At 41.6% G+C, this 12,418-nt stretch overlaps 1 protein-coding gene across 1 annotated transcript in view; it reads left to right on the forward strand.

Annotated features, from left to right (window-relative positions):
• Positions 1-1,939: 1,939 nt before the first annotated feature.
• The window catches only part of DLAT (dihydrolipoamide S-acetyltransferase), a 34,870-nt gene continuing 24,391 nt past the window's right edge, over positions 1,940-12,418 (forward strand). Inside the window, 7 exon segments of the mRNA NM_001205730.2 lie at positions 1,940-2,263; positions 2,745-2,846; positions 3,694-3,818; positions 3,964-4,117; positions 6,826-6,952; positions 9,102-9,289; positions 10,549-10,702. Coding sequence (NP_001192659.2) covers positions 1,985-2,263; positions 2,745-2,846; positions 3,694-3,818; positions 3,964-4,117; positions 6,826-6,952; positions 9,102-9,289; positions 10,549-10,702 — 1,129 coding nt within the window. The 5' untranslated portion in view covers positions 1,940-1,984.

Raw genomic sequence — 12,418 nt, forward strand, 5'->3', positions numbered from 1 at the left:
GAAATCTATAAAAGAACCAGAACTTCCAAATTATTTTGAAAGCTGCTTTCCTAACACTTAGCCTTTATTTATTACTTTAAAGGTTTTATATATCTAAAGTTTTAGCCCTGGGTGCTTTCATTTGCTTTCCAATTACATTATTTTCAACTATTAATCACAAGCCATTTTAATTGGGTTACTCCATCGTTATGTTAAATATGTAAAGAACTTTCACTACCAACTAACTCCTCTTTACATCTCACCCATTCGATATCAGTAATATTCTACAAGTCTCAGAGGGCTTATTTGACAAACCTAATTATTCCCAGCTTACCTCTGAGGTAAACTAACCACTCCTGGACTGTTTCACCTGTGCCCTCCCATGATTTAGCTACATCTATCAAAAGTATATTCAAAATGTGAACTTGCTATGCACAGAAAAATGAAAAAAACAACGCTTAAGTAAGGCTCCCTAAGTAACTGAACAACAAACTGAAGATCATCTAGTACAAAGGCTAACTTAAAGTAATTTAGATGCAGTTATTAAATTCAAACGGAGTGGAAATACTGTAAGGTATCTTAGCCAATTCAAAATTGTTAACATTTAAATAATTTATACAGTATAAACCCTTTCACTAATCACAATTCTTCCATTATTTCTTCTAATTGCTATTCATAAATAGTTTTACATAATTGTTAACAATATAATTGCTCTACTTTTAATATTATTTCAAGTATGCCTTTCCATTTAATCTGGGAATTCTGTTTCTCAGTTGTACTCCCTGCATATCATTCTGTTAGACAGCTGTACTTGTTTAATCTTTCCTCATTTTTGGATAGTTAGATTTTTCCAATTCTTTTTCTGTTATAAAGATAGCAAAAAAAATTTTTTTAACTTAAAGTTTCCAATTTAAGTAGGTATGAAATAGTGCCTTCTGGCTACCTTATTTTTCCAAACGTTTAATTACCTGCAAAGTTTAACATGTTTTCAAATGTTGATTTTCTTATGTTCTTGATGTTCTCTGACCATCTGTATACTGGGGACTTAACCAGATATAAATACAGCATGCGTTTCCTTCTAGTCTAATGCCACCCTCAGCTCAGAAATGAGATTATTTTCCAATTACAGGATGATAAGCCGGCAGTAGAAGTGTAACAGATGTAACTGGAAAGGATTCTACGGCAAATTAAAATCGGAAATCCGTTTTGTAAACTTTTTTTCTTCAGAGAAGATGCTTAATCCCGCTACAGCACTCTTGAATGTAGGGATACAGCTTCCATTCAGCTGCCCTTCACACCATTTGGCTGGAAAACCTATTCATCCCGTTTCCTGTTGGGCTACAAACCTGAACTTGAATCTTTGTCACCCAGTACAGCCTGCGCGGAGCGAGGCCCCAAACCTGGGGGCCACAGGGTATGCTGAGGCTGGGGGCACGCCCGGCGAGCACAGATGCCCCTTCGTGCGGCCCTCCGCCGGAGCGCCTAGACCTGACCCACGGCCGCAGGCTCCTGGTGCCCGGCTGAGCCGGGAGCCCCCTCCCATCCTTCCTCAGGGCGGGGCCAGGCCCCCCAGCCCACCTCTGACCGCTTCACCTCCGGCGGTCCCGCTCTCGCCGCCTTTTTAGGCCCCTCCCTTTCGACCGCGCCGTCACGGCGCTCAGGTCCTGTCCCCCTGCCCCAGAGACACCTTCGCCACCGAGCCCACCACTTTCCACTCCTCCCCACGCCTAATCCTCCCAGATTCGGCCTGCTGGAACGCCCCTGTCCCTCGTCGTTCTATAGTAGCCGCCCCGACCAGCTCTGGGTCACTTTCAGCCTCTCATTTCCGGGAGAAAGACCGAACGTTCACCGCTTCTCTGGTCCGCGGAGCGGGTGGGGCAAGGCTTCGCACCCCGTTTTACGACAACTTGCGGCCGCGCGGCGCGGCTGACGGCAATGCCGCGCTGCTCTTGGAGAGGTCACTCCGGAGACGGCGTTGGTTTTGGGGTGTGGGGGCCGTGGCACTATGTGGCGCGTCTGTGCGCGACGGGCTCAGAATGCAGCCCCCCGGGCGGGATTCGGGGCTCGGTGGACGGCCTTTCGGGAGGAGCCGGGAGCTCCGTGCGTGACCCCGCAGGCTGGCTCGGCTCTGGCTCGCTGCAGCAGCAAGACCCCAGGGTATGGCAGGGTCCGGGCACTCTGCGGCTGGAGCCCAGTCTCTCGGGCCACACCGCGGAATCGCGTTTTGCTGCAGCTCTGGGGATCGCCTAGCCGCCGCTGGTATAGCCTACCCCCGCATCAGAAGGTAAGCCCCAGAACCTGTCCTTCTCGGGACCCCGTTGTCCTTCACGGTAGACTTGGCTTGGGATCCTTCCTTAGAGGCCTTGATGATCCTCCGTCTCCGCCCCTCTCCAGGTATACTCTGTCACTGCCCCTTCTCCATTACCCAGCTTTGCTCTAGCTCTTGAGCTTCCTTCTCCTGACCTATTCCATTGAAGAAGGAGCTGCAGGCTTCCTTCTCCTGACCGGTTCCGTTCAAAGAGCGCCAAGCCTGGGGCGGTCTGTGGGATGTCTGCTGAGTACATGCTGTTAGAAACAGTGGAGCGGAAGGCCTGTCCTTCTGGTTGAGAGCTTCTGGTGTTAGGAAATCCTTTTATAAGCCCATTGCCCAATGTGTGAAGGGACTCAGACTCAGCGTTAAATTAGTCTGAATTGAACGAAGTGGTACACCAGATTGAGAGTTAGGTAGCTCTTGAAATTGAGTATTTCTCCCTTTTCTCCTCTAGGTTCCATTGCCTTCACTGTCCCCTACAATGCAGGCAGGCACCATAGCCCGCTGGGAAAAGAAGGAAGGAGAAAAAATCAATGAGGGTGAACTAATTGCAGAGGTAAGTTGGAAATGAGTTAGAAGAGCCTATCTTAGCTAAATGGAGCATTAACTTTCCAAGTGGGTAATTGTCCCTTTTTCCTGGAGAATTCCGTGGACAGAGGAGCCTGGTGGGCTGCTGTCCATGGGGTCACAAAGAGTCAGACACGACTGAAGCGACTTAGCATGCATGCATGCATCCATTGGAGAAGGAAATGGCAACCCACTGCAGTATTCTTGCCTGGAGAATCCCAGGGATGGAGGAGCCTGGTGGGCTGCCATCTATGGGGTTGCACAGAGTTGGACAGGACTGAAGCGACTTAGCACGCATGCATTAAGAAACTTAGATGTTTTTTACAGTCTGATATGAGAGATTGGTTAGCCAAGTTAGCAGCAGCTAACCAAACTAATTTTTAGCCTGGGTGTTTTTAATAGTAATTCTTTCAAACCTGTGATAGAGGCTTTATTTTCACTGTTGAACTGTACGATTTTTTTTTTTTTTTTTTGCTGTAAGATTGATTTACGACGTTGTGTTAAATACTCTTGTCCATTATGGTTTATCAAAGATACAGAATGTAGTTCCTTGTGCTATATAGTAGGACCATGTTGCTCTCCATTCAGTATGTAATAGTTTGCATCTGCAAACCCCCAAATCCTACTGTTTTTTCCCTGCCCCACCCCCAATCACAAGTCTATTCTCCGTGAGTTCATTTCTATTTCGTGGATAAGTTCACTTGTGCCATTTTAGATTCCACGTATTTTTCTTTCTTTTTCTGACTTACTTCACTTTGAACTGTATGATTTTAGACACAAGTTAATAAACTTCATACTGGCAGCAGAATCCTAAGCTCCTACTTTTGTGTTAAAAGGTTGAAACCGATAAAGCTACTGTTGGATTTGAGAGTGTGGAGGAGTGTTACATGGCAAAGATCCTTGTTGCTGAAGGTACCAGAGATGTTCCAGTTGGAGCAATCATCTGTATCACAGTTGACAAGTGAGTAGTACCGGGGGAATCTGTGAAAGTCAGGTGCTTAAGTGGAGTATTTTAACCCAGAACTGAGGAGTTAGTTAAAGGCTTCTAAGGCTGATACATCCGCTTTATAACCCCCTTATACTTACACATTCTTTCTCTTCCTTAGGCCTGAAGATGTTGAAGCCTTTAAAAATTACACACTGGATTCTTCAGCAGCACCTGCCCCACCAGCAGCCCCGGCACCAACCCCTGCCGCCCCCGCTCCATCACCTACACCTTCTGCTCAGGCTCCTGGTAGCTCATATCCTACTCACATGCAGGTGAGGCTCAGCCTCTGGGTGTCTGCTCTAGAAAATTTATTATTTACTCATTATTTTTCGTAGATGAGTTGCGTCCTGGAAACTGGCATTAAACCTGGCTGGTTTTTGTCATTTGAAAGTAAACAGAGATTTAAACATGAAAACTGACAACATTTATTCTAGTGGTTATTTCCAGATGTGTGTACTTGGATAGTTCTTTTAACCTTTCTCAGCCTCCGTGTAGCAGGTAGGATAATGTTTGGTACTTTTCATTCAAGAATATCATGTTGGATTTTGAGGATTGTTTATGCTTACATCTGTACTTTGCTGTGCTAAGTCGCTTCAGTCGTGTCAGAGATTCCTCTGTCCATGGGATTCTCCAGGCAGGAGTACTGGAGTGGTTTGCCATGTCCTCCTTCAGGGGATCTTCCCAACCCAGGGATCGAACCTGTGTCTCTTATGTCTCCTGCCTTGGCAGGCAGGTTCTTTACCACTAGCATGACCTGGGAAACCCACTTATATCTACTCTCTGTCTAAATAGAGTTTTTTTAGTAGGCCCCAAGTGCTGTCTATTGAATAAAAGCCCCCAATTAGTGTTTTTCCTTGACACGTAGTGTTTTCTCAGAGTAAGTGAAATAATCCGGTAGTATTTAGAAAAGACCAACAATAAAGAATAAGTGTCAAATAGACATATATAATCTGGAGGAGGGCATGACAGTCTACTCCAGTATTCTTGCCTGGAGAATCCCCATGGACAGAGGAGTATGGAGGGCTACCTACAGTCCTTGGGGTCTCAAAGAGTCAGACATGACTGAGCGATTCAGCACAGACATATATAATAGCATTACAGCAAAGCTGAAGGTGGTAAATATAGTCGCTGTTGATTGTGTTAACTAAATCAGTTTCTGAGAAGCTGATTAGTTTATTAGATATTAGGATTATCCCATGTATATTTGTGTGTTTTGGATATTGAAAATGGATAAAAGCCAGCTGTGTTTTTTTCCTAAAGGATTAAGATTAGAACTTTTCCTTCTCTTAGTTTATTTGTAGAAATTTTTGTATAGGAATAATTTTCTTCTTCAGGCATCGTGTTCTATACCCTGGTCTTTTATTAACATTCACTCATGATGAAATTTTGCCTGGTGGTCAGTTCACACATTTATTCCATCCTGTTCAGCAATTTTTAAAAAATTTTTAATTTAAAAAAAAGTTACAAACATTTTTTTTGTCTGTGCTGGGTCTTCATTGCCAAGAGAAGGCTTTCTCTAATGGTGGTAAGCAGGGGCAGCTCTCTTGTGGTGCTTGGGCTACTCATGGTGATGACTTCTCTTGGTGCAGAGTGTGAGCTGTAGGTACAGGAGCTACAGTACTTGCAGCTCAAGGGCTCTAGGGCATGGGCTCAGTGATTGTGGCGCATGGGATTCGTTGCCCCAAGGCATGTGGGATCTTCTCAGGCCAGGGATCGAAGCTGTGTCCTCTGAATTGGCAGGCGGATTCCTGACCATTGGACCACCAGAGAAGGTCAAGAGCTCTAAGTTTTGTTTTACTTTTTTCCCCACAGCTTCCTGAGACATCATCCACTAAAATGACTTTTCTCTCAGCATAATCCTTATGTTAATTAGATGCAAAAGACTTAAGAAGATAGCAAACAAAACCCATAACTGAGTGAGCATCCAAATTCAGTGAACATACAAGCCATGTAAATAGGGAAGCAGTCTTTTAATTTAGATCAGCCAATCTGTTGTTTTAGATTTTACTCTGGTGGAAGTGACTATTGTAAGATTAGGTTTTTGTTGTTGTTTTGGGGGTTTTTTTCAGCCATGCCATATGGCATTCAGGATCTTAGTTCGCCATACAGGGATTAACCTGTGCCCTGTTGCATTGGGAGCACAGAGTGTAAACCACTGGGCCACCAAGGAAGTCCCGAACAATTCTTAATATGTTTTTTATCTTGAAAAAGTACCTGGGAGGGACTTCGCTAGTGGTCTGGTGGTTAAGAATCTGCCTGCAGGGGTCACAGGTTCAATGCTTGGTCTGGGAAGATTCTCACATGCTGAAGAGCAACTAAATGCACGTGCCACAACTGCTGAGCCTGCTCGCCTTGAGCCCAAGCTCTGCAACAAGAGAAACCACTCCAGTGGGAAGCCTGTGCACTGTGGCTGGAGAGTCGAACCTGCTCACTGCACCTAGAGAAAGCCTGTGTACAGCAATGAAGACCCAGAGCAGCCAAAAATAAATAATTAAAAATTTAATAAAGTATTATCCAGGGAGTTTGGGAGAAATTCAGTCTCCTCTGAATGAAAAGGTAGATTTCAGTAAAGCACACAGTAAAATTTTAGTGGAAAAGTCTGAGGTCATTCTATGAAGATGAAAAACCTCTAGCTTAATCTAAGTGTTGAGAAAGATGAGAAGACGTGCTATGTTTAGATATTGTTGGGGAATTAATTTTAGCTGTCTAGAAAGAAATCTTTCCCCTCTGCCCATGGTTTTTAACTTTGGAGGGTGGGTCAGAGTATCACTGGCACTATAAAAGCTTGAGATTTGAAGGATTTACCTGTAGGGACACTGCTGAAGCATGAGGCTTTTGCTGCTGTGGGAGCATCAGGCAGATGGGAATTTGAATTGTCATAGTCACTGTCATTCCATAAAGCTATTTGCTTGCCTGAGTGCCATTGTGTCAAAAGCATCCTAGTGTTGAGTAATAATAAAATATGTGTTTGTTTCTACAGGTGCTTCTTCCTGCCCTCTCTCCCACCATGACCATGGGCACAGTTCAGAGATGGGAAAAAAAAGTGGGTGAGAAGCTAAATGAAGGAGATTTATTGGCAGAGATAGAGACTGACAAGGCCACTATAGGTGAGATTTCTTCAGCTCTTAATGGTTGAGACACTGAGTTTTCCAGTAAGGGAAGAGGATTGCCATCCTATCCTATAATGAGTGAGTGATAACATGAAAAATTTTAATTCTTGGGATTAATTTCCTGGAACAGAGTATTTTCATAAACAGAAGTGTTGCATAGTTGGGTCTGTTGGTTCCAAACTGCACTGTCATTGAATCAAAGCTGTATCAGCTTGGAGATAATTTTTAGGCCAGAGTTTAATTATTAGCTTTTTGTTACTGAGAAGCTGTATCCAAATTGACATTCTTCACTCTGGTCAAGGGGGGAAAAAAAGGAAATAGGGGAAAATAACATCAAAGGCAGGAAAATACTGAAGAAATTCAGATGACTTTGAGGGAAAACTTGAAAGTAGGGTTTTGATTGTTTTTGTATATGAGAATGACTGCTGAAATGTATATACTACTTGTTCAGATATCATATCACATTTCCTTTTATTGACTATCTGATTTATTTTTATGCTTAGAAAAAAAACCCCTATAGACAATTAATATTTGCCATACTATATCTGGATACCTGTAGATAATTTTTTTTTTTTTTGTCCAGTCCTCAAAAATGCAGTAGGAGCTTCTGGGCATCCTCTGCAGTGGTCTTTTTCGGATTTTGTTTCACACCCCATGATTCCGTGATGGCACCTTGGGGTCAAGGAGACTTAGAGAGTAGGACTGTACTTGCCCCCTTCCCTCACTTCTGACTCTGTTTTATCTTTTAGCATATTGTGCTCTCCCCCATAAAATTTTATTAGAGGAAAGGGTTCTTTTTTGTTTGTTTGTTTTTTGGCTGCCCGGGTCTTTGTTGCAGCACACAGGCTCTCTCTAGTTGCAGTGCTCAGGCTTGTTTCAGAGTATGGACTCTAGAGCTCACGGGCTCAGCAGTTGCAGTGGCAGGCTTAGTTGCTCTGTGGCATGTGGGATCTTAGTTCCCTGACTGGAGATCGAACCCATATTCCCTGCATTGGGGAAGACAGATTGTTAACCACTGGACCACCAGGGAAGTCCCTATTCTGTTTGTTAAAAAGATTATTAAAAAGAAACAGAAAAGCCCTGGCAAAATAGATGTACTTTGCATTTTAACTTGATTACCAATGTTGCTGTAGAGAGTGGTATTCTAGAAACTGGTCACTAGAGACGTATTAACCTTGGTCAAACTCTATACTCCGTAGTGGCCATGGAGCCTTTTCTTTTGGTATGTCTTGTATTGGATATTAATTCTCAGCTGGGAAATAAAAGGATTCATCAAAGATGTGTTCATCAGGGAGAGGCACAGCCCAACAGAAAGCTAAGATCTGGAAGGCAAAAGATGTCCTCTACAGTGGCTCCTTTCAGTTTTACTTTTGGAATCCGTCGTATTTGAGTTCCTTGTTAAAAAAAAAAGCAGTAGGTGGGAATTCCCTGGTGGTCCATTGGTTAGGACTTCACGGTTTCCCTGCCAAGGGCCAGGGTTCAGTCCCTGGTGGGGGAACTAAGATCCCAGAAGCCACATGGTGCAGCCAAAAAAAGAAAAGCAGTAGCTGAGTAAAGTTGTCAACACCATTGAATCTCCATAGTAATGCTGTGTTTCTTCATATTGAAATAGTTGGTGTAATACCAAGTATGACCTCTTCAGAAAAGTTCCAAAGATGCATCACTGTCAACTGTAGTAGCTCTTTTAATTTAACAACCATGTGGTTCTGTTCTTTAGCAGTACAACTGATGCCATCTCGGGAGTCTTGTGGGTCTGCACAGAGCAGCCCTTGGAGATGTTTTAAAGAAAACATTCAGAGCTAACCACTGTTTAACCTCTTGGGGTTTTACTTGACAAATATTTATTAGTATTTACTTTGTATTAGGTAGTATTTACTTTGTATTAGGTACTATTTCCAAGTGCTTGGAAAATATTAATTCACTTAAAACTTTTGTAATAGCCCTGTGAGGTAGGTACTGTTCCCATTTTGTAGGTAAAGAGGCTGAGACACAGGTTAAATAGCTTGCAAAAGGTTATATAGCTACTTTGAAGAACGTTTTACTTAAAAACTGTGCTTTGAAGAAAAAAAAGAACCAACTGTGCTTTGAATTTGGTAGGCTAGTAGAGTCCTTTAAGTTCCATAATGGTTTTTTCTTTCTATTTAAGGTTTTGAGGTACAGGAAGAAGGTTACCTGGCAAAAATCCTGATCCCTGAAGGCACACGAGATGTCCCTCTAGGAACCCCGCTCTGTATCATTGTGGAAAAAGAGGCAGATATACCAGCATTTGCTGACTATCGGCCAGCTGAAGTAACTGATTTAAAACCACCAGCACCACCACCTATCCCATCTCCGGTAGGTATGCTTCTAGAATTGAGGGAACCACTTACCTTATTCATCTCTAAATTAAGGGGTGATAGGCTAGGTTCCTTCCAGTGCTAAGAGTCTGTGACTAAGGAAGGAGATAGTTAACATTTATGGAGACCCACAGGGTGCATGGGACTGCACTGTTCACATAATGGTCAATAGTTTGATTCTTGTAATTTTCCTTTTCCCTGCTTTCTTGAGTCTTGTTGAGAACAAAACTGAGGTGACTTGATCTTTTTATGCTTTAGGTGTAGATATACATATGGAAGGTAATGCTTCGTCACCCATTTTCTATAGAATTTGTAGTCTTTGTCGGTCCTCTTGGTATTCACATATTATAGTAGGTCAAGCTTATATTTGTAACACATGGGAATCTTGACATGAATGGCTTATTTTGCATAGAATTTAGTTTTTTGCTATATACTATATACGAGGGCTTCCCTCGTAGGTCAGTCAATAAAGAATCTGCCTGCAATGCAGGAAACCCGGGTTCGATTCCTGGCTCAGGAAGATCTCCTGGAGAAGGAAATGGCAACCCACTGCAGTATTCTTGCCTGGAGAATCCCATGGTCGGAGGAGCCTGGCAGGCTACAGTCCATGGGGTTGCAAGGGTCAGACATAACTTAGTGACTAAACCACCACCATATACTATATACCTATAACGTGAACTCATATGAATTCCAGGCAGCAGTAACGCTATAAGGCTTCTGTAGGTGTAGAATCATGTGAGTTTAGACTAGGTACACAGTTCTGTCAGAGAAAACTTTGATTTCTGACTTCCATACATTTATGGGGAGCTGGCAAGTAGTAGTATTGGTTTATTTTTTAATGTGTTTTCAACATGGAATCTTCCAGAATAATTTATTATTTTGGAAGTAGGTTAAGTAAAAACCATGTAGGTAATATAAGAGAATGAGAATAAAAAAGGGACAAGAAAATAGAGACAAGAGATTAAAGTGAAGAAAGGCTATAAGGATGTTATATACTGGTCACCAGAATTAAATTCAGTGCCTCTCTGTATTAATCATGGAGTTAGAGAACTTGACTTTGTTCGGTCTTTGTTAAAATAATGTTATTGTATTCATGTTGCTGTATTATGTTGGTTAAGCAAGAAAAATGAGCATTTAACCTTTGGAGAAAAGACGAAAGTTATATAATTAAAATAGGTTTGACTTAGCTATAAGCTGTTAATCTTTCAGACCAGTCTTTTCAGTGGTGAATTAACAATTTGTAACTTTTTTCAAAAGGCAGCCCCTGTTCCTCCAGCTCCCCAACCTGTAGCCCCTCCACCTTCAGCCCCCCGGCCAGCCGCTCCAGCTGGACCAAAGGGAAGGGTGTTTGTTAGCCCGCTTGCGAAGAAGTTGGCAGCAGAGAAAGGGATTGACCTTACACAAGTAAAAGGTACGTCTGTTTCTATGGAATGGAGTTTTACTAAAATTGAGTTTCCTCCTTAGGACCAGAGAGTACAACCACAACTATTAATATATAGAGCTGTCTTATCTGGGGAAGTAGGGAGAAGGATGAGGGAGGGAAACTGACAGAGCAGGAAAACTTCCTGTGCTTTGCTTGGTCTGTCTAAGGTCTACCTGTATAATTTAGATAGCTTTTTTCATTTTCTATTAACGAGAACTGCTTAATTGTTGGTGAAAGTATGATGTGTTCAGCAAAGCTGGGTTACGGTACTTGATTATGTGATAAGAAATCTGTATTAGTGCTAGGCTGAGTGAATGTAGCAATACTCAAAACACAACATGAAGTTGGGATGACTTGAAATGACTTAAAATAATAAAATTCATATAAAACTGAACTAACGCCTATTGAGGGCAAAGGGAAATGTCTTACTCATCTTTTCCTTCCCAAAGACAATGTGTAGCTTAGTGATAAGAGCGTGGGCTCTTGAATCAGACCATCTAGGGTTTAATCCTGGCTTTATCACTTTCTATGTAATATGTCTTTTCATGAGTTACTTTATTTGTTTTTCCATCTGTAAAACTGAGATAATAGTTTCCAATAAAATAAGTGAAGGGCTTAGAACAGTATCTAGAATATAGGAATACTCCATACATAGTAATTTTGTTCATGTTATTATTATTGGCTGGCATTTAAATGTTTTAAGCTAAAATTTAATGTAAGGTAATTAATATACTTTGGAAAGGGGTGGGAGAAATTACTGTTTGTGGAGATTGGTTTGATGGCTAGTCATTTAATTACCAGACTTAATTTGCATAACACTTGAAGTAAGAATTATCATCTCATATTTTTTGGATAGGAAAATAGAGTCTTGAAAGATCTCTTGTTCTGTTAAGCAGTAAAGTTGCAATTCGAATCTAGATTTGTTTCATTTTAGAATCTGTATTCTTCCCACTACCCTATACTTCCTTCTGTTTTGATGTTCTGCCATCTTTAATTACTCAAAATAATGGCTACTTCTGCAGTTTTCCAGCTATGAGCAATCATTGTTGGTTATCACTGTCTGCAGACTGTTGTTTTAATGGTTTGAAAGCAAGCCAGTTACCAAAGATACGGGGACAGAAGTTATCACTGTTTCACCTCAGAGAATTCTTGTAAAAAGACCCTTTTTTCCATCTTAATGTCATTTCACTAATAAATTGCCATTCTTTATGTATGTATGATTAGGGATAGCAATTTAAGTTGGAAAACATTTTTAAGGGGAGGAAGGACTGGGTTAATAATTATATCTGAAGAATTTAAACAAGTAAATGAGGACCATTTGTTGGATATTGAGTGATACTGACTGCCTTAGGTAATATTTATGTGGAAAAAAATCTCAGTATTCTTACGCAGTTAGAGTTAAGTGATTCATTTATTTAAACAAATATTCATTGAGTATTGTTTGTGCAGCCAACACTTGTTCATGGGACAGACAATAAAGAAGTAAATGGACAGGGATTATAACATAGTAGTTAAGAGTATTGGCTTTAGAGCTGGAATGCTTAGATTTTAAACCCAGCTCTGTCGAACACTAGGTGTATTCCCTTTTCTGTCTCAGTTTCTTTATTTGTATATAGAAATAATACTTTATAGCTTGTTGGGATTAAATGTGTTAATAACAGTGCCTGTACGTAGAAAGCAAATATAGGTAATTAGCTATGGTGA

The sequence above is a fragment of the Bos taurus genome, chromosome 15 (genome assembly GCF_002263795.3).
Source record: "Bos taurus isolate L1 Dominette 01449 registration number 42190680 breed Hereford chromosome 15, ARS-UCD2.0, whole genome shotgun sequence".
In the NCBI taxonomy this organism is placed as follows: domain Eukaryota; kingdom Metazoa; phylum Chordata; class Mammalia; order Artiodactyla; family Bovidae; genus Bos; species Bos taurus.